The sequence below is a fragment of the Tympanuchus pallidicinctus genome, unplaced genomic scaffold, assembly GCF_026119805.1.
Source record: "Tympanuchus pallidicinctus isolate F22 unplaced genomic scaffold, pur_lepc_1.0 scaffold17, whole genome shotgun sequence".
NCBI lineage: Eukaryota > Metazoa > Chordata > Aves > Galliformes > Phasianidae > Tympanuchus > Tympanuchus pallidicinctus.
In genome coordinates this window covers 14,174,482-14,194,428 of record NW_026294690.1, presented here as the reverse complement: position 1 = coordinate 14,194,428, position 19,947 = coordinate 14,174,482, and the positions used below count along the sequence as shown (strand labels likewise).

The window sequence follows — 19,947 nt, the reverse complement described above, 5'->3', positions numbered from 1 at the left end:
TTCAAGACCACACAGGTATCTTTATGTGGCAATAAAAAAGCAATGACGGAAGGTTGTTAAACTGTGCGGTGGTATTTGGGCAGAGAAAATAACACTCTAGATGAGTTAACACACACATCGTTATTGTCCTGCCTGCAGTCTGCGTGGCAGGAGCTGCATGGAGACACATGGACATCTGCAGCTATAAACATGCTTTATGGTGAATAGCAGCTCTAATGGGTGAACTTTTCCCATTTGCTTTTTCTGCTGGAGGAATGGTCCCAGCCTGAGGCCTCGTGCAGTTTTTCCATCACATTTGATAGGTGAAAGTTCAGCCTCTGTCTATTAACAAAAACTCCACAAAGGCTGTTGGAACTCACACCTCTACACGGCAACCTTTTGACTGAGAGCCAGATCTTTAAGATGTGCCTAATGAATGGACGTGTGTCTGTGCTTGCGGTCGTGTAGGATTCACTGTCAGCTTGGGATTGTGTAGCACAGCAGCATCTTAAGAGTGTTGCCTCTCAGTTGGAAGTTGCTGTCTGTTAGCAGAGAGCTTGCAATACGCTGTGTTTGCACTGTGTGCAAAAGTGTAATAAACCAAAGGTCAACTCAGTTTGTGTTTTCACTGAAATTCAGAGCGATTGGTTTTCTTAGACTCTTAAGACAGTCTCACAGCTGGTTGTTTACTCTATAGATAAACAGGAATGAATTGCAATTTATACAGACTGAAAGTGTTGTAGAATCTGTTGTGTACAGTTCCTTTTCTGGCCAAGCACAGTTCAGTAATAGTCTAGGAAGTATATGCAGGCAGCAGTCATCATGACTGAAAACTTCCTCATCACTTGTCTTTGATTACTCTACTTCAGTGCAAATTCAGCGTTGTTATTTTAACGCGGTTGAAAAGTAAGCTTTAAGTTCCCATTTTCCTCATTTTTCCAAAATAATTTCTGATGTTGTAACCTTCATTGTTTTGTTCAAGACAAACACTGAATAGGGAAGCCACGCTTGGATCCATCTTCTAAGTGCAAAAAGGTGTTTCATTTGAGAAGCTTTGTCTCCAATGCATTGTGTCGGTGAAGTTCTTTACTGATGTTATGGTGCTAGAATTTCAGCTGGCATGTCTGACAGTCCACAGTGCTGTTGCACAGGGGTTGGTGAAGAGTGCTGTGGTGACATTTGTATCATTATTCTGGGGATAAAGAAAAAGAAAGTATTCCCAAGACTTAGAGTTTCCTCCTCACTCAGTGGAGAAAAAGAAGTTTAATGAAGCAAGTTGAAGATTTTTGTATAGGCAGAATTCTAAGACTGCTCTACTATTGGAAACAAGTTGTTCCAGTCTTTATTGGTTTCTTTGAACAGGAAAAAAAAAAAAAAAAGGATTCTTTTTAGGGGAACCCAGAGCTTTCTTTTCTAACTTTGCTATAAAACTTCCACTGGGGCTTCATGCAGCACCCATTTGTTTCGGAGTACGTTTTTGCAGGGCCGTTAAAAAGTCCTGCAGAACCCTGGATTGTAAGGAAGAAAATGGTGATGTTTCATTGTGTTTGCTCAAATGGTATGAAAATTGGTGAAAAGGATAAATGGCTTAAAAGATATTCAGAGAAAAGAAGGTTGAAGAGGAATTGCAGCCCTGTCTCTGTTATTTCTCCGTAGTGAAAGTCTGTCCCAGGGTGAGTTTGTTTAACAGATGACACCCAGCTGACTTCCCAGGCTTGCTCTGGGATTGAAAGTTTCCGGTGCGCTTTGCTCTCTCCTGGGAACTGTTGATGGAGGAGTTGTTGGCATTGCTGTCCCCATTGTATGCTGCACAGATGATTCTGTGAGAAAGGACTGGGATTTAATATTCTTGTATGGCTTTGGCAATTTTAGGGAGCTGAACCGGAATCGCATCCGCCTGATTGAAGGCCTGACGTTCCAGGGACTGGACAGCCTGGAAGTCCTGAAACTCCAGCGCAACAACATCAGCAAACTGACTGATGGAGCTTTCTGGGGGCTGGCCAAGATGCAAGTTCTGTAAGTTGGAAGGCTACATTCTTTTCTCTCAAACAGCCCAGACTTCACCTGTTAACGTGTTCTTCTCTTTAGCGGAGACCTGTGGGCAGTGGTGCCAGTCTTCATGTTTTTTTCTGTGTCCTGTACACACAGATCTCTGCAATGCTGCAGCAGCCTTTGTTTGACCCACTGTCAACTCATTGCTCTGCTAGGTGTTCAATAAAAAATCCTGTCTTTCAAGCTGTGGCAGTATTCCTTTGTAAGTTTACCAATTTGAACATTCAGTAAGTTCTCAATTGGGCTTTAAATAAAAGTTCATCTGGCTCCTGCACATTTCCTTCAACTGATACATGGAAACTATGTGTTGCAGACCTGATTATTCTGCCTCTGGGGAAACCTAGAAACTAAGCTGGCTTAATCTCAGTGATGCGTTCTTTCCGTAGGACAGAGCAAATAGAACAGTCATTGCAGAGAAATGCTCAAAACTTGCAACGTGATTGGAGCGTGTTTGCAGAGTCACAAGTGATCAAGGCAGTATGTTTCTGGAAGCTGCTGTCACACAACTGAGACTCTGCAAATACAGACTTGAATGGGATGCTTAGCCCAATTTACGTGCAGTGGAGCGTTCCTCTGCAGTCACACCTCGTTCTGGACTTTAAGCCCTCAGAACACACCCGGCTTGGCAGCTTGTAGTTGTGTGCTGGTGTCAGAGAGTTCTGCCTTTGTGCTTAGAGGCTGTGCAGGGCTGCATATGGTGGAGGGCTTTGGGCTAAGTGAAGACCTTACACCTTTCCCTTGTGTTGCCCCTGAATTTCTATCCCTCGCCTGCACAAGAAGTGCCTACACTTGGGTGTATCCACATAGGTATGTAGAAATGTGTGCAGGCATAGCTAAAACACCAATACTTTTTGAAGATTCTTCATTTTCTGAAATTCTGCAGCATTTGATCAGTGCTGCACATCTGTCAATTCCTTCCAATTTTTCTCCACAGGCACCTGGATTACAACAGCCTGACAGAAGTAAACAGCGGCTCGCTCTATGGCCTTTCATCTCTCCACCAGCTTCACCTCAGTAACAACTCCATATCCCGCATCAACCCTGACGGCTGGAGCTTCTGTCAGAAGCTGCATGAGCTGTAAGTTGTTTCCCATTGTGGTTGTGCACTCAGAATTTGATGCTAATGTAATGCTGGCAGGCAAGGGGAGGAAGGACTCCACAGCTTCCACTGTATAAACATGCAGAAATGCAGAAATGCCCTTGTTATTCATGATGTTATGACCTTCACAGCACCTGTTTAAAATACCTCTGCACCAGAAACGAAGGTTAGAATTGACTGAAAGTCTGCAGTGCTGAAAAACGTGGAGAGTTTGTGACCTGTGCCTTAGCAGCGCTTTTTATCCAGCTCGTTAGGAGACATATGCTGCTTGTTGTGTGACTGTACAGCCTGAAGGAAGTTTTGCTTTGTCCTCTGTACTTACAAAGAACAGTCTTGTTTTTAGCTATCACAGATTTGAGGCAGTTCTCCTTCTTTCTCCTATTTGCACTTCACCCTGCCTGTCAGATTCAGTTGTTAAGAGGTAAATGCATTGGCTTTGCTCTCCTGAGATTTCCAGCTGTGAATATGGTCTCTTTGATAAATGAAAGAAACCCTTGCTGTTGTGGAAAGCCCCACCAAGGGTGTCTTTGGGGTCTGTGGCACTGCTTAATGCCTTTTTGAAGAGACACACATGGATGCTTGCAGTACTTACAGAAGTAGCTGTCATCCCCTCGGTGGGACTGTGGATAGATTCACTTTTTTCTCTGGAGGACTTGACACATGTGGTTAGTGGAACTGTAATTCATTCTGCTTGATGCTTGAAAATCTCTTGTTAAATATCGTTAGGGATTCTCCTCCACCAAAGAGCACAGAGCTCGCTGTTTTCAGTGGCTTGCTCAGGACTCAGACTGGAGGTCTCTATCTGCCTATCCAGCTGTGAGTTCCTCATCTGTTGGATTTGGATTCAAAGTTAACTGGCCCTGACACATGTGGTTCCACTAAGTTTAGAAGCTCTTGAATAAATATTGTTGCACACTGACCAACTGTGATATTCTGTTAAACCCAAATTATTCATTCAGATGTGGATTTTTCTTTTGGCACAGGGCAATATTTTTGTTGTTAGTTGAATACATATGTGATTGTTTAATTAACTAATTTTTCAAACTGTTGTGAAATTGTCCATGCCTGAAGGGTTCTTTTGCTTGGCCTGGTGCTGCACACAGCTACAGTTCCTTCACGTGCAGATCAGCAACTGATATTTTACTAGGTTAAGGTAGCATCAGTGCAGAAGTTTTCAAGGCAATGGATCAGAAACAGAACGGTGCTCTGCCCCTGACCTGCTTAAATCTGAAGCATCAGAAAAGGGGAGTCTACATTTCTAAGGACTCAGCTGGATCCCTGGAACAGCCAAATGCAGATCACTACACTGCTGTAGCAGTGGAACTCTGGGAGCTTTCTTCTCTCAGACAGCCAATATCCAGTGGCTGTGCTGAAGCTCTATTTCAACATGAGTTCCAGTGGGCTGGGCAAGTCCCATCTGCGTCTTGCAGAGCTTACATCAGAGCTCCTTTAGGGAGAAATATGCTTGTCTCTTCTACCTCACATTGTCTTTGCAGACCCTTCGGGTGTAGCTGAGAAGTTGCACAGTGTGCTGGGTCATTATGTGTCCAGTATGGATTGGGATCTCCTGCAGAGAGTGGTGAGCTGCTCTGGCTTAGAGGCTATTTCAGTAACCATGGAACCTGCCCTGCAGGAAGGCCTCACTTGCTCTGGTACAGAATGGAGCAGGTTTGGGAAAGGCCTTGTGGAGGTGGTAGGAGGCACTGAGGCATGCTTAGCCCGACAGGCAGGATTGCATAGTGTGAGGCCAGAGATGACAGTGTTAGCTGAGATTGGAAAGGCGATTATGTGGGTGTTAGCACACAGCTCTGCAAAATATTACAGGCTGTTGCAGGTGTTGCCTTTAGGGTAAGGCTGCTGCGGAGAGCCATCAGATACTCACAACTGAAACTCCCACAGCAAAAGAGTACTTGTAGGAGAGGTCTGCTCTGAAATTGAAGAGTGAGGAAAGGAAGCAGCAGATACACCTAAGCTGTCTCCATGTGCTCCTTTGAACGTGTATGTTACGTTCTTATTAAAAGATCCTTGTTCCCTATTGCTAAATCTGCTGGGTTTCAGTTTTCAGCAAATACTGCTTGTGGTTGCACAGGGAATTAATTTCAAAGTCCTTGACTGCAAAAAAAGAGAGTTGGCCAGACTTCTGCTTACATGTGGTGAGGGAAGAAGAGATCATCTGAAGGATGAGTTGTCTGTCCTTCAGCTGTTAGGAAAAAATGTGACTTTAAGATTACGGTTTCACGTAAAAACCTACCAAGAAAGGAGAGCACTTGACTTCTTGTGGGTGTGAGATAGGGCTGATTGCATTCACCAGACAGGTGCTAAGGCATCAATGGAAAAATCCACTGTGGGAACATACGATTTCATCAGATGTAAATGATGGATTGGCTCCTGGGTCTTTTTCTTCAGGAAGATGAAGAAGTCTCACTGCTTACCTATCGTTCCATCAGTGGGAATGACATGAGTTAAATATCCTGGTCCAGAACTGGCTGACAGCAGGAGCTGCAGCTGCACAACACGTTTCTGGTTAACTGCTTTGTGCATCTCTTCAGCATGCTGCTTTTTGAGCCAAAAGGGCCGTGTGGGCAAACCATTTCCATTTGCTTGTTCCAGTGATTTCCCACTGGCAGGGAGATGAGAAAGGGCAGCAGTGGGGACCCGGTGACTTCTCTCAACCCAGATCATCCAAACCACCAAGGAGGGAAGTGCACAGTTCCTTACAAATCGGCCTTTCCCACTGCAGGAAGCAGAGGCCTTATGTGTTGAAGGAGGCCACCAGCAGGTGCGTTCCCTCCTGAAATCTTCCATCTGGTTGCAGCCATTGAGAGACCCAGCCGCCTGCTGCTGCCCATCCGTCTTGAGGTGACGTCAGGAGGAACGGATGGGAACATGCTTTCACCAGTTGCAGCAGGAACCCTTCTGTGTAGAATCAAAAGGAAATATTTTCTTCCTCAGCCAGGTTTAGAATTACTTTTGAACGCTTTTTTTTTTTTCCTTTTTTTTTTTTTTTTTAAAGCCAAATTCTTTAATCGCAGGTGAGGACATAATTTTGACCAGATGCCAGTTCTTCATAACTAACACTACAACTTCTTCAGGAATGTTGTCCCATACCTTCTTCAAACTCATTAATCTTCACTGAATTTTTTCCAAAGCTTGCCCTCTGCCTGCTCACACAGCTAAGAGATAGACAGCTCATTGGCCAAGCAAATGACACTCTCAATGCTTCAGAACCCGTGCCCTTTTTTGATTTAGGTTTTGGCTTCTCAGTGATTTTTTTGCAAGCCTTAGACACGTTTTTGAAGCAGGCTCATTAACAGAAAGGACTGGAAAAGGAATCTGGAGGCTTGAAACTCAGTGCGATGGGCTTTTATTGCCTGTACAGAGAAGGATTTCAGAGCTTGTACAAAGCAGCACTCCACTTGTTTTTGAGAAGTTAGCAGTCCAAAGCCTCACAGTTTCCAGAGGGACTTGTGCTCCCAAGGCTCCCATTTTCTAAAATCCTATGGAATTGCACTTTGTAGAGAGAAAAGCTTGGGAAAGTGTGAGTAGCAGGATGCATCTGAATGCAGAAAGAAAGAATAAAACCAATGGAGAAACAAGCAAAAAAAAAAGAACAACAGAATAGCCCTCCAACATTAGTCCCTTGTAAGTGGAGATGATTTCACAGAGACTTTGTGCTCCTTGACAGAAGGGAGCGGGAGGAAAGGCAGCTGGTCTGCAGCAGATACCTCCTTCCTGTGCATGAAAGGAAGCATTCAATTGCCTCGTGGTGAAATGCTTTTGGCTCTAGGCTGGGATGGAGCAGGCCGTGGAGACACCCACACCCAGGTGCCTGGAGCTTGCTGTGCACAAGTGCAGAACGATAAGGCACCTCCTGAATATGGAGTCTGGACACTGCCAAGAGCACGTGTGAACTTCCAGATCTTACTGTACCTCGTAAGGTATAAGGAAGGGGGTGCTTTGTCCTCAGAAGACATCTAAATAGAGTGAGGACTGAACACAGCCAGGACTGATAGCTCTTGCTGATATCCAAGCGTTACAGAATATTGAACCCTTGCTGAACATTTGGGGCTGAGGAGGTATGGTGCTCCCAGGCCCTATCTTGGGGACGCAGTGGAGAAAGAGCTTCTTCCCCACATAACTGACAGCATCTGTGTTGGGTTATTGCTCTGATTCATTTCTGGAGGAGTCTCTCTCATGCTCAGAAGACTTCCCCATAGATGGGTGCCAAATGCCTGCTGCCCCATGGTATCATTTGGGAATATTTGCAGGCTGCAGTGCTATTTCCTAATCGAGCTGTTATGTATCCACCCAGTATACACTGCCTCTTGTGAGACTGTTGTGGGATGGGAGGCAGGCACTGGCTGGTGCAGAGGAGTTTGGAACAGACTGGTTGGATGACAAGGGCTGTTGTTTTTCTCCTCAGAATACTCTCTTACAACAACCTCACCAGGCTGGATGAGGGAAGCTTGGCAGACCTCGGAGGACTGCATGTACTGCGGCTGAGCCACAACTCCATCAATCATATTGCAGAAGGTGCCTTCAAGGGACTCAAAAACCTGCGTGTTCTGTAAGTTGCTCCTGCTTGTCAGATACCACAACACCTACCTTCCCTCCTCAGGTTGTGTTCTGACAAACTGTTCTTTGCAGTTTCTCTGGGCTTCTGCATCCTCAGCTGCAAACTCCCCTGCGTGCTGCACTCTTGTGTTTACCCCATTAGTCAAGTTCAGTGAACTCACAGTTTTTAGTGTAGTTAGGAGAATTGCAATTGGATTGCTCAGTGTTACAGAGTGCTTTCAGAGTAGAGGGCCCCAAAATAAAGCTAAAGGAACATGGGACAGGATCCTGAATGCAGCTCAGCTAAGCAAAAATTCCTAAGGTTCAGCTAACAGCAGAATTCTCTTGCTAGCATACTGAGTTTAATTGAAGTTCTTAGAAAAGGACTGTTTCTGTTGGCTCACTCTATGCTCAGAATCTGTGAAGAATAATTCCTTCCAGTGACAGTGCTGAAAACTTGAATATCGCCTGTAAGTAAGTGTGCTGTTCAGTGTTTTTGCTGCTACATCTTCTTGGTAAAGGTGGTGCTGAGAAGGAAAAAGCAGTGGCAAAACAAATCCAAAGGTTGGGATCTGCTTATACTTCTGGATTCCAGGAGTTTAACACCCAGGAATGTGGGGCTCAACCATGGTAGCAGGAAGCTGCTGAGGGCACACAGAGCTGAGCCTCCAGGCCACTTATGTTCAGCAGGCTGACTTCATGCTTTGATACTTCGTTCCTCCAGCAATCTATTCTGGTTTGAGTAATTAAAAGGAAATGGGAACAGAGATCTCATCCCCTTTACAGTATTTTCTGCATCTCTCTCCTTTATTGAAATTCACAGTGGAGGAAATGACAGGAAAGTGAGTTTGGGTTTTGTTTTTTCCTTTTTTTTTTTAAACTTAAACGAAAGCCTTTCAGCCACTGGGCATTCAGAAAGGGCCGTCTTTGAGGCAGCTGTCAGGAGCGGAACTAAAGGTTTCCAAAGAGAAATGGAGGGAAGGGGAGCTGGCCTTCTCTTTGCTCTGCAGTGAATGTGGAGCCTCTTTTATGTTTAGGGCCGAGGGGGGAGGAGGAGAGGGAGTGTGTGAGTGAGCTCTAATTTAATAAAGAGAAAGGCCTATTGGGTCCTGCACCTGGTGAAAAAGACCCGAGCATGCTTTAATTATGGTCCATTGTTGGGGAGCCTTTGGTGGGTGTGAAACTGCTGAAATGTGGAGCTATTCAAATAGAGGTCAGGCCCAGAGACCTTGCAGCACAATGATTAACAAGGCTGCTAGCATTCAAGCTCAGCCAGCCAGAAAGAATAGGAAATTGGCAACAGGGGCTGGGAGAGGAGTTGGAATACAAAGAGAGCAGGGCCAAAGTACCCCACTCTTTCTTTTTTTTTCTTCTTTATTTTCACCCATTTGTTGAGAAGGGTTTTTTCCTCCTTTCTAACACTAAACCTTTGAGTTCTCTCTGGATGAACAAGCAATCCCGTTTTCTTTTTTCTTTTTCAAGGAAACACAATGTGTGGCAGTCAATTAATAAAAGTGCATGTCAGAGGGTTCCTGTGGGCCGTTCCCACCGGGCTGTCTTTGCCATGGGAAAAGGTTTGCCGATCCAAAGACCAGAAGCCAGTGGTGGATCTGAACAGAGAAGGGATTTGCCTTTAAAAACCAGACAGACAGAAGAGCTGGCATTGGTTTGGCAAGCAGAGGGAAACTGTAGAAACTATAGCTCCAGGAGGAGCTGTTTGCCTCTTTCCACTTAGATAGCATGGAAACTGTCAGCACATGAAAGCATCTCTCCTGCAACTGTCTGTACCCCACTGAGGTGTTGGGTTTTCATCCGTCCCTTTGGCACTGGGGTGCCACAGATCACTCTGACATCCGCAGCCGTGCTGGCGGAGGGCGGCGTTCCCCAGGGATGGGGTTCAGCTCTCACGCTGAAAGCAGCTGAGAAAGAGGCCTGGTGGCTTTGGGCCGTCTCCTTCCACGTTGTTAAATCACACACCAAAGCCGAGAGGGACTGCAGCCAGCTTAGGTAGTGCACACAGCAACCTCAGCCCCATCCCGTGTGAATGTTCAAACTGTGGAGTTGTTATTACTGTTCCCTCGGACATTCTTGTGTGCCTGTGCCTTACAGTGAGTTGGGGCTGCGATGCCTGCGCCTGGCATTTGAAAGAAGGCTTTGGGCTTTGTTTCAGAAACGTTTTTCTTTCTTGGTTTTGATATATTTAAACAGATTGATCTGATAATGGTCTTCAAAAGGTGCGAAAAGAGTACCTGAGGGTTCAAGAGGTTATCTGGATGATTTAGTTGGCTTTGGTGTTGGTTTTTGCTAGGTTTTAAATCGGAGTGATGTAACAAAACCTACAGAGCCTATTTATTTTTTCTTTCTTCTTACTTAACATTAGAAATGATAAATTTCTGTCTGTGTTGCTGGGTATTCAGTGCTAGCTGGAATTAAAGCGCAGGAGGGAAGGATTTTTAAACAGACTGTTTGAACAGCTTTTGTGGATCTTTCTGTTTGTTCTGTCTGCTTGTTTTTCTTCAGACCCTTTTGACTCTCGTAATTGATGGCGAATTTGAAAGCCAAAAGAAGCTAACTCTGGAAAAGGAATTCCAACTTTTCTTTTTTAATGGTTAGACAGAGTTTGGCTTGCGCAATGATGATACTGCTTTCCTTTGTTGAACTTTCAAGTTCATTGCCAGAAAAAATGCAGCTTTGTAGAAAATACACCATCGTCTTCCTAAGATAAAGCTGTAGGCAAACTGGGCATCGAAACAGCCAAAGTTATCTGAAGTCATGATAGCAGCATTTAAGGACAGCTGTTAAACCCTGGTTGTTCAGATTGAATGTCCTGGTGGGATTTAAATTGAAAGGGGAGCAGTGCTTTCCTTTGCCTTCAGTGGGCACCATCCAAATGCAGTGAAATTTCACCATCAGAGACGTAGGAAGGGACTCCCTGCCTCATGGTATCTACCAGTTCCCTTTGGTTCTTTCAGTTTACTTTTGGGACTGTATGTTTTTTGTTTGGTTTCTTTTTGTTTGGATAAACAAAACTAGAACAGGACTACACCCTGCGTGTTTGAAAAGTAGCTGCTGGGGCTTCAGCCAGGAAGAAAACACTTTAGTGTTAAATAGTGATTAGTGTGGCTTTGCTGCAGGACTTAACCAGTTTTGATAAGTACTATGACAAAGTGGGAAGCTCTTTGTTTGCCATTCTCAGACTTTCTTATGTTTGTTTTTAGTGATGACCCTAGGACTTAGACACCGATTATGAGCTTTCTCTTGTCCTCTCCCCAGGGAACTGGACCACAATGACATCTCAGGCACAATAGAGGACACCAACGGAGCCTTTACAGGCCTAGAAAATCTGAGCAAGCTGTGAGTATCCCTGGCTTGAAGTTCTGCTGAGCAGTTGTGCTGTGTGCCTCTGGGGGTGGATCTCTCTCCTCTCTGATGCTGTTTTCCTTCCCTCAGAACAAGATAGAAATCCACAGAACGTCTGAGGCAAGGTAGTTCTGCAGATAGGAGGCAATTCTGGGCCTTTGAAAGCACACATCGTTGCTTACTGTGTGTCTTACACCGTAGTTCAGAAACTGGAGAGAGAAACTTAGGTTGTTTTCAGCTCTAAGATGTAGCACAACTATTCTTTGCTTCTAAAATCAAACAGCAACCAAAGCCCCCTTGCAGTCTTCAGCAAACCACCGATTGATGGAGTGAATAACAATAAACAGAGAAAAATGGTACCATTTCCTGTAACAGCAGAGGATTGAGGCAGGATTCATTTCTGTGGGATACTCTGTCTGAGAGTGATCTTTTGGGCTTGCTTCCATGTGCAGTGACAATAAAAGGCACCATGGGGCATAGGCTCTTAAAGAGATAAAAAGAAACCTAAGGCAAGCATGCGCCCTGCAAATGTTTATTGCTTGCTTGGCCTTCACAAGTATTTTCACATTGCTCTGTCTGTGCTTGTTCGTATTCCATTTGAAATCAGTTATATAAATCAGCCCTGTCAGGGAAGCCTCTGATGGCTTGTGACAAACCAAGAGTCTTTCTAATCATTACCTCTTGCCTTTGTTTAAGTTCTCAGCACCCTCCCATCACGCTGTCTCTGATGCTGGGATGGCACAGCTAGAGGTGCAGTAAAAGTACCTCGATGGATAGCAGATGGCCAGAATGAACCCTGGCAGGCGGTATATTGTCGTGTTCTCATTAGAGGCTCCTGGGGGAGTGGGAAGAGCCGTGCAGGACTGGTGGGGCCGTAATGCTTAGATGGAGGAGAAAAAATTCAGGTCCCAGACATAGATGGCAATGGATCGTTGCTGAGAGGAGTCGCTGGGTCGAAGAAGAGGGGAAACAAGTTGCAGCCACAAGTAAAGTAAGGCAGAAGGAAGAGATGGATTTGAGGGCAGGCAGGGGGGCAGAACGTGTGTGGGAGGGAGAGAAGCCAGTAGGAATTTCTGTGTGTGAGTTGGGAAATCTTCCCTCAAGTTGCTTAAAAAAAAAAAAAGCAGAGGTGGCAGATGTGGTGGGTGGGAGAGTCCTTGGCTGATGGTATTGGAGTCCTCACATCTATCTGACGAAAACAGAGAGCACATGGCAATGGTCAAAGGGGCAGTGGGAGCTGAGGCTTTGTCCAGAGGGACTTGCAGGCTGTGCTCTGAGTCTGAAAGGAGTGCTGCTCTGACAGGAGAGGGGAGAGGTTGCTGTCCTGCTGGGAGTCACCACAGGGCATCACTGCCATGTGGCCACTGTCATGGAATAGGAGCAGTGCTCCTGCGTACCTGAGTGTCAGAAGTGTTGGGTGCAAATGGCAGAAGAAAAGTGAAACAGCCAGAGGGGAGAGCACCAGGGGAAAGAGTTCAGAAGGATTGACTCAGTGACCAGGAGGAATGAGCACTGGTGAGCTGTGGGGGTCAGGCAGAGGCCAGGAGGAGCAGGATGGAGCAAAGAGCCTGCAGGGCTTTGTGGGCTGTGTGCTTGGAGCTCTGTGCAGAGTCCTATTGCTGCTGGTGGAGCAGCCCAGCCTATTGGTAGTAAAGGCCTTTGCTGTGAGAGTGGTGAGGTGCTGAACAGCTGCCCAGAGTGGCTGTGGACGCCCCATCCCTGGAGGTGTTCAAGGCCAGTTGGATGGGGCCCTGGGCAGCCTGGGCTGGTATTAAATGGGGAGGTTGGTGGCAGGGGGGTTGGAGATTCATGATCCTTGAAGTCCCTTCCAGCCCTGGCCATTCTGTGATTCTGTGGTCATTGGGCACAGACAGCAGCTCCAAAAGATGGCTGGTTTTGTCTGTTGTTTTGTATGTGGCAGGAGCTCGTGCAAGTGTAAAGAAGACTGAGTTTGCAGCAAGCTCCATAGCCTGGCACAGCACACAGACCAGGTTGGCAGACAGGAGAGGTTTGGTTACACAACAGCAAACCTGCCACAGGGCAGCAAGTTGTTCCTTTGCTAGGATCATTTCTTGTCCGTCAGACTGCAAGGGCAGAAAAAGCCCTCTGAGTATGAGATTATTTCACTGTAGAGCATTCTGGGCACACTAGGGAACGTGCACTTTAAAAGCAGTGTGCTGGGGTCCACTTTAGCTCATCAGCACTTAAATCCCAAACTTGTAATTTCATCTAAGGCTGAAGTGAGTGTTATTCTTGCTGGCAGGGTTTTTTTCTTAAATAAAGTAAAACAGCAGCCTCTACAGAGAACATCTCACCGCCTGATTTAAGGCCTGTGTTTAAACCATCAATAGGCTTTAAATGCATTAGCATACAAAAAAATAAATGGGCACTTCAGAGGAGACCTTCCAATGAATTAATAATCACCTCGGCTCTGTGGAGATTGCCTTAAAAGCTGCTCCCCTTTGATCTGCACAGATTAGCCTCTGAAAGGATTTAAGGGGAGAGGGTTGTTCGCTGAAATGAAGGTGTTAAACTGAGAGGTGGGAGGCCAGTCACTTTAGCCTTCCCTGAATTATATATGAAGCTGTCCAGGATGGAGAGCACAGGCCTAAATTAAAATGTTTCTTCAAGAAAGGGAGTCGAGAAGCACCGAAGCATGAAAAGCATCAGTGGAATCGCTGGGGAGCAACCGGTTCTCCTAATTATTCAAGCTGCTCAATGTAACCGGTTTTTTTGATGGCTCACTCAGTGACTGAGATCTTCCTGCAGGTGCAGAACTGGCTGGAGGAGAAAATGCTGCTTTCTAATGAATTGCGTGCCTGGCTTCTAATTACACTTGTGCAATCACTGGGAGAGTGCAGTCGCGCCCAGCTCTGCTCACAGCAGCACGACTGGGGGCTGCAGCAGGCAGACGAGCAGCAGGGCTGCATGCCACAGCCCTTGGAAGGGGCTGCTGGGTCACAGAAGTGGCTGTTCGAGATCTGAAAGGCAGAAATGAGTTTTCTGGGGCCCGGTGTTATTGCCAGTATGGTATGGATTTCTCGCAAACATAACCATAAAGTTGTTTGCAGGTGGCTTATAAATGTGGGTAATCAGAACACCAGGCTTCCTGCTTACCTCTGCACAGATAGAGATGTGTTGAGAGAATCATCATCAGCTTTCAAAGCTGGGGCCCTGGGCAGCCAGGTCTGGTACCAGATCTGGAGGTTGGTGGCCCTGCCTGTGGCTGGGGGTTGGAACTTGGTGATCCTTGGGGTCCGTTCCAACCCAAGCCATTCTATGATTCTGTGATTCCAGATCTACTGGGAACAGTAAACACAAATCTCCAGTTATCAAATCCAAGTTCAGCATAGCATTTAGGATTGTGGCTCCAGAAATTACTGCGTATGGATGTAGCCATATGGCCAAAGTTTGCATACAGTAAATTATGTATTTTAGCCAGAACACAGAGCAGTTCTATGCTCTAGGACTTCTGATGCGCTGATGTTGTATCTCGATTTGGTAGCAAGCAGTGCCATGATCGTAGTGTAATTAGCACTAATTGTGTGTTGCACCCTATGTTTGAAAGAAAATTCTTGAAGGAAGAGTCAAAAGCAGCACCTGATGTGCCAGTCTGTGTACTGGATCTGTTAGTAATGACTTGCATTGGAAGCCACGTCAAGCAAGAGGTGATAAACAGATGCACCTGGCAGATAAACCTCACGCAGAGAGAGCTTGGGGAAGGAAAGAATTTCCTAATTGATGATACTGGCTGATGTCTCTGTAAAACAGTCGAGGATATCATCCATTCTGTATGAACCCTGACCAGTCCTGGTCAATATTTATAGAACACTGAACACCAGCTGGGCTGCGAGCACTCAGCTGGCTCTTGCCTGCTGATGATCCCCCTCTTGCTGGTGGGCAGGAATGGTCTGTGGCCACAGATACAGGCAAGCGTGCTCCTTGTTTCGGTCTCTCTGCACATTACCTTTTCTCTCTTTCCTTTTGGCCCCTGAAATTACTGCTCTGCTGTCAGTTAGTGTATTATTCTGCTCTGCTCCTGTATTTACAGGAGGCCAGGGAGGGAGGTCAGCACTCGCTTTGGTTGGGTGCTGCATGCACACAGCCCGGGGACAGCCCCAGCCCTTGTGTGTGTCTGGCCAGGCAGGCCAAGCAGCAGGGGAGAGATTGCCACTCTTTTACTATGCAGGAAGAAGTCAGAAATGAAAAGTGTTTCAGGAAGAGACCAAAGTCTTGTTAAACTGTCGTTGCACTTAATCCTGACCAAAGCCAGCCTTCAAAGAATAGAGGGGACCTTCTGTTACTCAGCAAGCTGGTTTCCAGGCACTGGAGCAAACCTGCCTCTTTACATGATATGGCACATTCCCTTTTGTGCTGTCATCACTATTAAATTCAAACACAGATAAAAGGATTTAATTTCAGGAGTGGGAAAGCGAATGTATTTCAGCCCTCTTAATCTCCATGCAGTTCAGATTTCCCGGGACTTGCACATCAGATAAAGCCACGCTAATTGTGTTCCTTCTTTTTCTGCCTCCCTCTCCCCATTTTCTTTCTGTTTATCTGGCGCTGGATGTTTGGAAACTGCAGAACTCTGTTTGGAAACAAGATCAAGTCGGTGGCCAAGAAAGCGTTCTCAGGGTTGGAGGCCCTGGAGCACCTGTGAGTAACCCACCATGCCTCGCAGTTTGGGAAGGGGGGTCTGCCAAAAGTTGCTGCCTGAGAGATCTGCTAGCAATTTAATAGTGTCTTTGTAAACTGAGAAGCCAGTCCATTTGTGGGGGCCACCTGCTTCCTTCTCATTATAAGTCTGCCTCAACTTTGGCCTTTTTTTGTGCCAGAACAAAGTTATAGAACATATGGCAAATCTGCATGCTCTTAATTTTTTGGTTTGTTCTTGGATAAATACGCCTTGACTTGCATACTGCTATTGTGCAGGCTGTTGGCAATGAAAATGTGCTATTTCAGATGGAGCTCGCACTCTTCCTCCCTTGCCCTGACTTCTTCCTAAATCTGGGCAGTGACACATGTTGCAAATGACTGCTCGTGATGCAGCATTGCACATCCCCATTCGGCACAACTGCCTTAGAGCGATTTGCAAGAAGCAGATTTTGGCTGCCACTGTGTAATTTTTTTCTGTGATCCAAGGCTGATGACTCCAGCAGTGACTCATGAATAGCTTCCTTTCTGAATTAAGACACGTTAAAGTATCTGTGACTTTGCTGTCGGTGTTTCACTGACTGCTGATCGTTAAGAAATGTTGTGAGCACTGAGAATGTAGTGACTGCCTGATCCAGGGGGTACCTTTCCTGCTAGAGGGTCCCTTGTCAGTGCTGCATGGAGAGTTCCTCTGCAAGCAGAGCTGGCACTGGTCTGTCTTGCACTTGACTTATTAAATGCAAGCCTGAAATCTGACACTGTCCTTTTCAGAAGACAACTGAATTGTTGTAGTTAGCAGTAGTTGAGAGGGAAGCTGTGAAGAGTACATTCTTTTGGAAGCTTTGCTGAGTGTCCCCTCACAGTGACTTTGCGAGATGCCGTTCGGTGCAATATTAGCTTTCTGCACGTTTGTTGAAGGGCTGGCCTGGGAAACAACATTTCTGACTATCTTCGGTTATTGAGAGGGCTGAGGAGTTTGTGAGACTGAGAAAGTGGGGTAGGGACCGACTCAGTCATTTATTCCTGAATGTTTTTCATTTACCATTGCTTGGCGTTACCTGTTTGATAGGAATATGTTTTGAAACCTATTTCCACGAGCTGCAATTGTCTTCACCAGTCTTCACCAGAAGCTGAAATCTCACTTGCTCACTAGAGTCAGCGCTTGGCTATGGAGAGATTTTGTCACAGCCATAATGTCCTGTTGTTCACATTGCCTGTGGTTGTGTTCTGCAGGAACCTTGGAGATAACGCCATCCGCTCCATCCAAGCAGATGCTTTTGCTAAGATGAAGAGCCTGCGGCAGCTGTAAGTAACTGGGCTGTACACACCATGAAGGAGCAAGGATCTGCCTTGCCCTGGACGTGAGAAGTAGCACGTTGTTTCCAATGGGGTGTTATTCACATTACTGTTCATTTATTTCCTCCTCCCGCTGTCCTCCTCTGCAGGGTATTTTTACACACGAGTAGCTGTCACAGGAACATCTTGAATTTAATAGTGAGTGAAATTAGATCATCAGAACAGGTTCTTCCAGCAGGTTCGCATCTGTGTAATGATTCATCCCCACTCAGGAAGTCCAGCCCAGGTCCTGTTAGCCGTCTCTCCTTCTCACACTGTCACAGATTTAATTCCCAGTTGCCCATCTGCTCCCCTGCAGTGCCTGTGTTTAGGGTTCACATACTGTACTGACATTTCAGTGATAGCACCATTTGGACTGAATCCACTTGTCATCCAGTCTTCTGGTGTAAAAATACAGATGTGTCATCGGAGCTGCCGCTTGTGCTCCAGGCTGGGGCTCTGCCCTGTTATCAGACACTGTTTCCAGTCTTGCCTGGTTTCCTTTTCTCCTCCATAAATATTTAATCCACTCTCACCACTCTGGAGTAGTGCAGTTTGTGGAAGAAGAAATCACTTAGTTGGTACTCAGGCAAGTTCAGGGTCTTCTTCCTGACTTTGAAAATGGGAATCAGACAACTGATGCTGGCAGTGACATGAGTACAGTGACTGCGGGGTCAGTAAGATCAGGTTGCATGCCCACTGTCTCTTTAACCACTTTATCTATTGCTACACTGGCTCTTGAAACAAAATAGAGGAGAAAGACTGATCTGGTCTTACTAAAAAAAAAAATAAAAATCCTGAGTCTCCACTTCTGTTTGCACCCATAGCTCTTTCCTTAACAGAAGGTGCTGAGTTACTGTTAGAATGCTGATAAATGCTGCTGGGGACCACTCTGAAAACTGAATAATAAGGCACCAGGGAGTGTCTCTGGAATACAGGGAGGCGTTGTTTTGTGTGGAGATGAAATGCCACTTAAATGTGTGACGTAGGTAGCTTCATCAGTGCTTTGAGGACAACCTGCAGGCCTTTTCTTCCTTCCACTCCTGCTGAAGGGAAGGGAGGAATGTGACTAACATGAAAGGGCCGTGAGCTTTGCAGCCCTCCCTCTGCACAGAACTCACAGCGGGCTGTGTTGGATTTGTTTCCCTGCAGCCACATCAACAGCGACAGCTTCCTCTGTGACTGCCAGCTGAAATGGCTGCCCCCGTGGTTGGTGGAGAAAGAGCTGCAGTCCTTCGTGGTGGCCACCTGCGCCCATCCGGAGTCGCTGAAGAGCAAAAGCATTTTTGCTGTCCTGCCAGAAAGTTTTGTGTGTGGTAAGTCTTGCTTGTGTGTTTTGAGGTTGTACGAAGGGCAGAACTCACTTGGGAAACATTTTCTTTGACTACTAGCATGTTATTATGAGAGGGTTTCTGTTTTGTTTTGGTATTCAATGGGATCAAAGGAAGCCCAAGCCTGCATTTGGAAAATTTGTCATTGGCTACAATTTATTTCCCACCACAACCGCACAGCGCATCGCCTGCATCGCGTGAATCCTGCACAGGGCTCCACGGCTATTAAATCAAAAGGGACTGATGCTCATTCCAGCTCCAAATGGGGCTGCACAGCTGCACTTGGCTTGATATTACCAAGACTGCAGCTGGAAAGTTTTTCATCTTGCAGCACTCTGAGCTCGCTCTGTGGCTCTGTGTTCTTTGCTTATCTTTTCTCCTTCTTGCAAACAAAAACAAGGAGTTTAAAAAAAAAAAGAGCTCCTTTCACAGCTCCTTTTATTGGACCATCTAGGCATTATACAGGAACCGACTGGCTAACACCTGAATTATTACCATTTTTCATCTAAGTGGCACCTACTGGTGTTCTCCTACTCACTCTCTGAAGTTGACTCTGCACCTGAGCTTTGGTTGCAAAGAATCTTCAGTAAACACTTGGCACGCACAAATGTCTGCAGCTTCCCTAGTAAAGAAATATAAATGATCAAAGGAGACTGAAGTGATGCTCATACATCCGGATTTTGGGCAACACCACCATCCCACCACCATCTAGGACCTTTCACTGCTAATGCAGCACTGGAGTTTAAGTCATAAATTCAGCAATGTTTCCTTTGTGCATGGGCTGTGCAGGGAAGGATAGTTTCTTTAGACCAGTGTATTTCTGAGGTTCAGCTGCATGGGTGAAAAGAGCTGGGCATCCTCTGGTTTGCAGACTATCATTCAGATTAACAGAAGGAACCCGAGAAACAAGAGCCTTAGCTTAGACCGGCCACACAGTGGAGGTGCATTATGTGTGCATTGTCCCAAAGGTGGACGCTGAGCAAGAGCAAGCTGCTTTTCTGGTGTAGACAGCAGAGGATGTAAAGACAGAAGCGTAATAACGTCTTCCACTAAATGCTGCTCGTTTCTAGTTGCACCTCTTTGCTTGTTCCAGTCTGCCCTTAGAGTCCAGAACTAACAGGGCTTTCTGTTTGCTCTCAGATGATTTCCCCAAGCCTCAGATCATCATCCAGCCGGAGACCACGGTGGCCGTCCTTGGGAAGGACATCCGTTTCACGTGCTCGGCTGCCAGCAGCAGCAGCTCCCCCATGATGTTTGCGTGGAAGAAAGACAACGAAGTGCTGCATAATGCTGAGATTGAGAACTTCGCCCACGTGCGGGCGAAGGATGGCGAGGTGATGGAATACACCACCATTCTGCACCTCCGCCACGTCACCTTTGCCCACGAGGGCCGATACCAGTGCATCATCACCAACCACTTTGGCTCCACCTACTCCAACAAGGCTCGACTCACTGTTAATGGTGAGCAGCAAGCCGAGTTCTCCTTCCCTCCCTCAGCAATTCTCTGGGGCCTGTTGTGGCCAGCTGTAAACCTGTAAACTCCTGAGGGTTCTGCAGGAGAAGTTCGTAACCTCTTCACAC

General features: G+C 46.2%; 1 protein-coding gene across 2 annotated transcripts in view; it reads left to right on the top strand.

The window, feature by feature from the left end:
- Positions 1-19,947, top strand: part of LRIG1 (leucine rich repeats and immunoglobulin like domains 1) — an 80,805-nt gene that overhangs the window by 52,718 nt on the left and 8,140 nt on the right. For both annotated transcript variants that reach the window (XM_052678848.1, XM_052678849.1), the window contains exons 6-13: positions 1,852-1,995; positions 2,966-3,109; positions 7,554-7,697; positions 10,958-11,038; positions 15,632-15,703; positions 16,934-17,005; positions 18,188-18,351; positions 19,507-19,827. In XM_052678848.1, the coding sequence (XP_052534808.1) occupies positions 1,852-1,995; positions 2,966-3,109; positions 7,554-7,697; positions 10,958-11,038; positions 15,632-15,703; positions 16,934-17,005; positions 18,188-18,351; positions 19,507-19,827 (1,142 nt within the window). The remainder of the gene's footprint in view (positions 1-1,851; positions 1,996-2,965; positions 3,110-7,553; positions 7,698-10,957; positions 11,039-15,631; positions 15,704-16,933; positions 17,006-18,187; positions 18,352-19,506; positions 19,828-19,947) is intronic.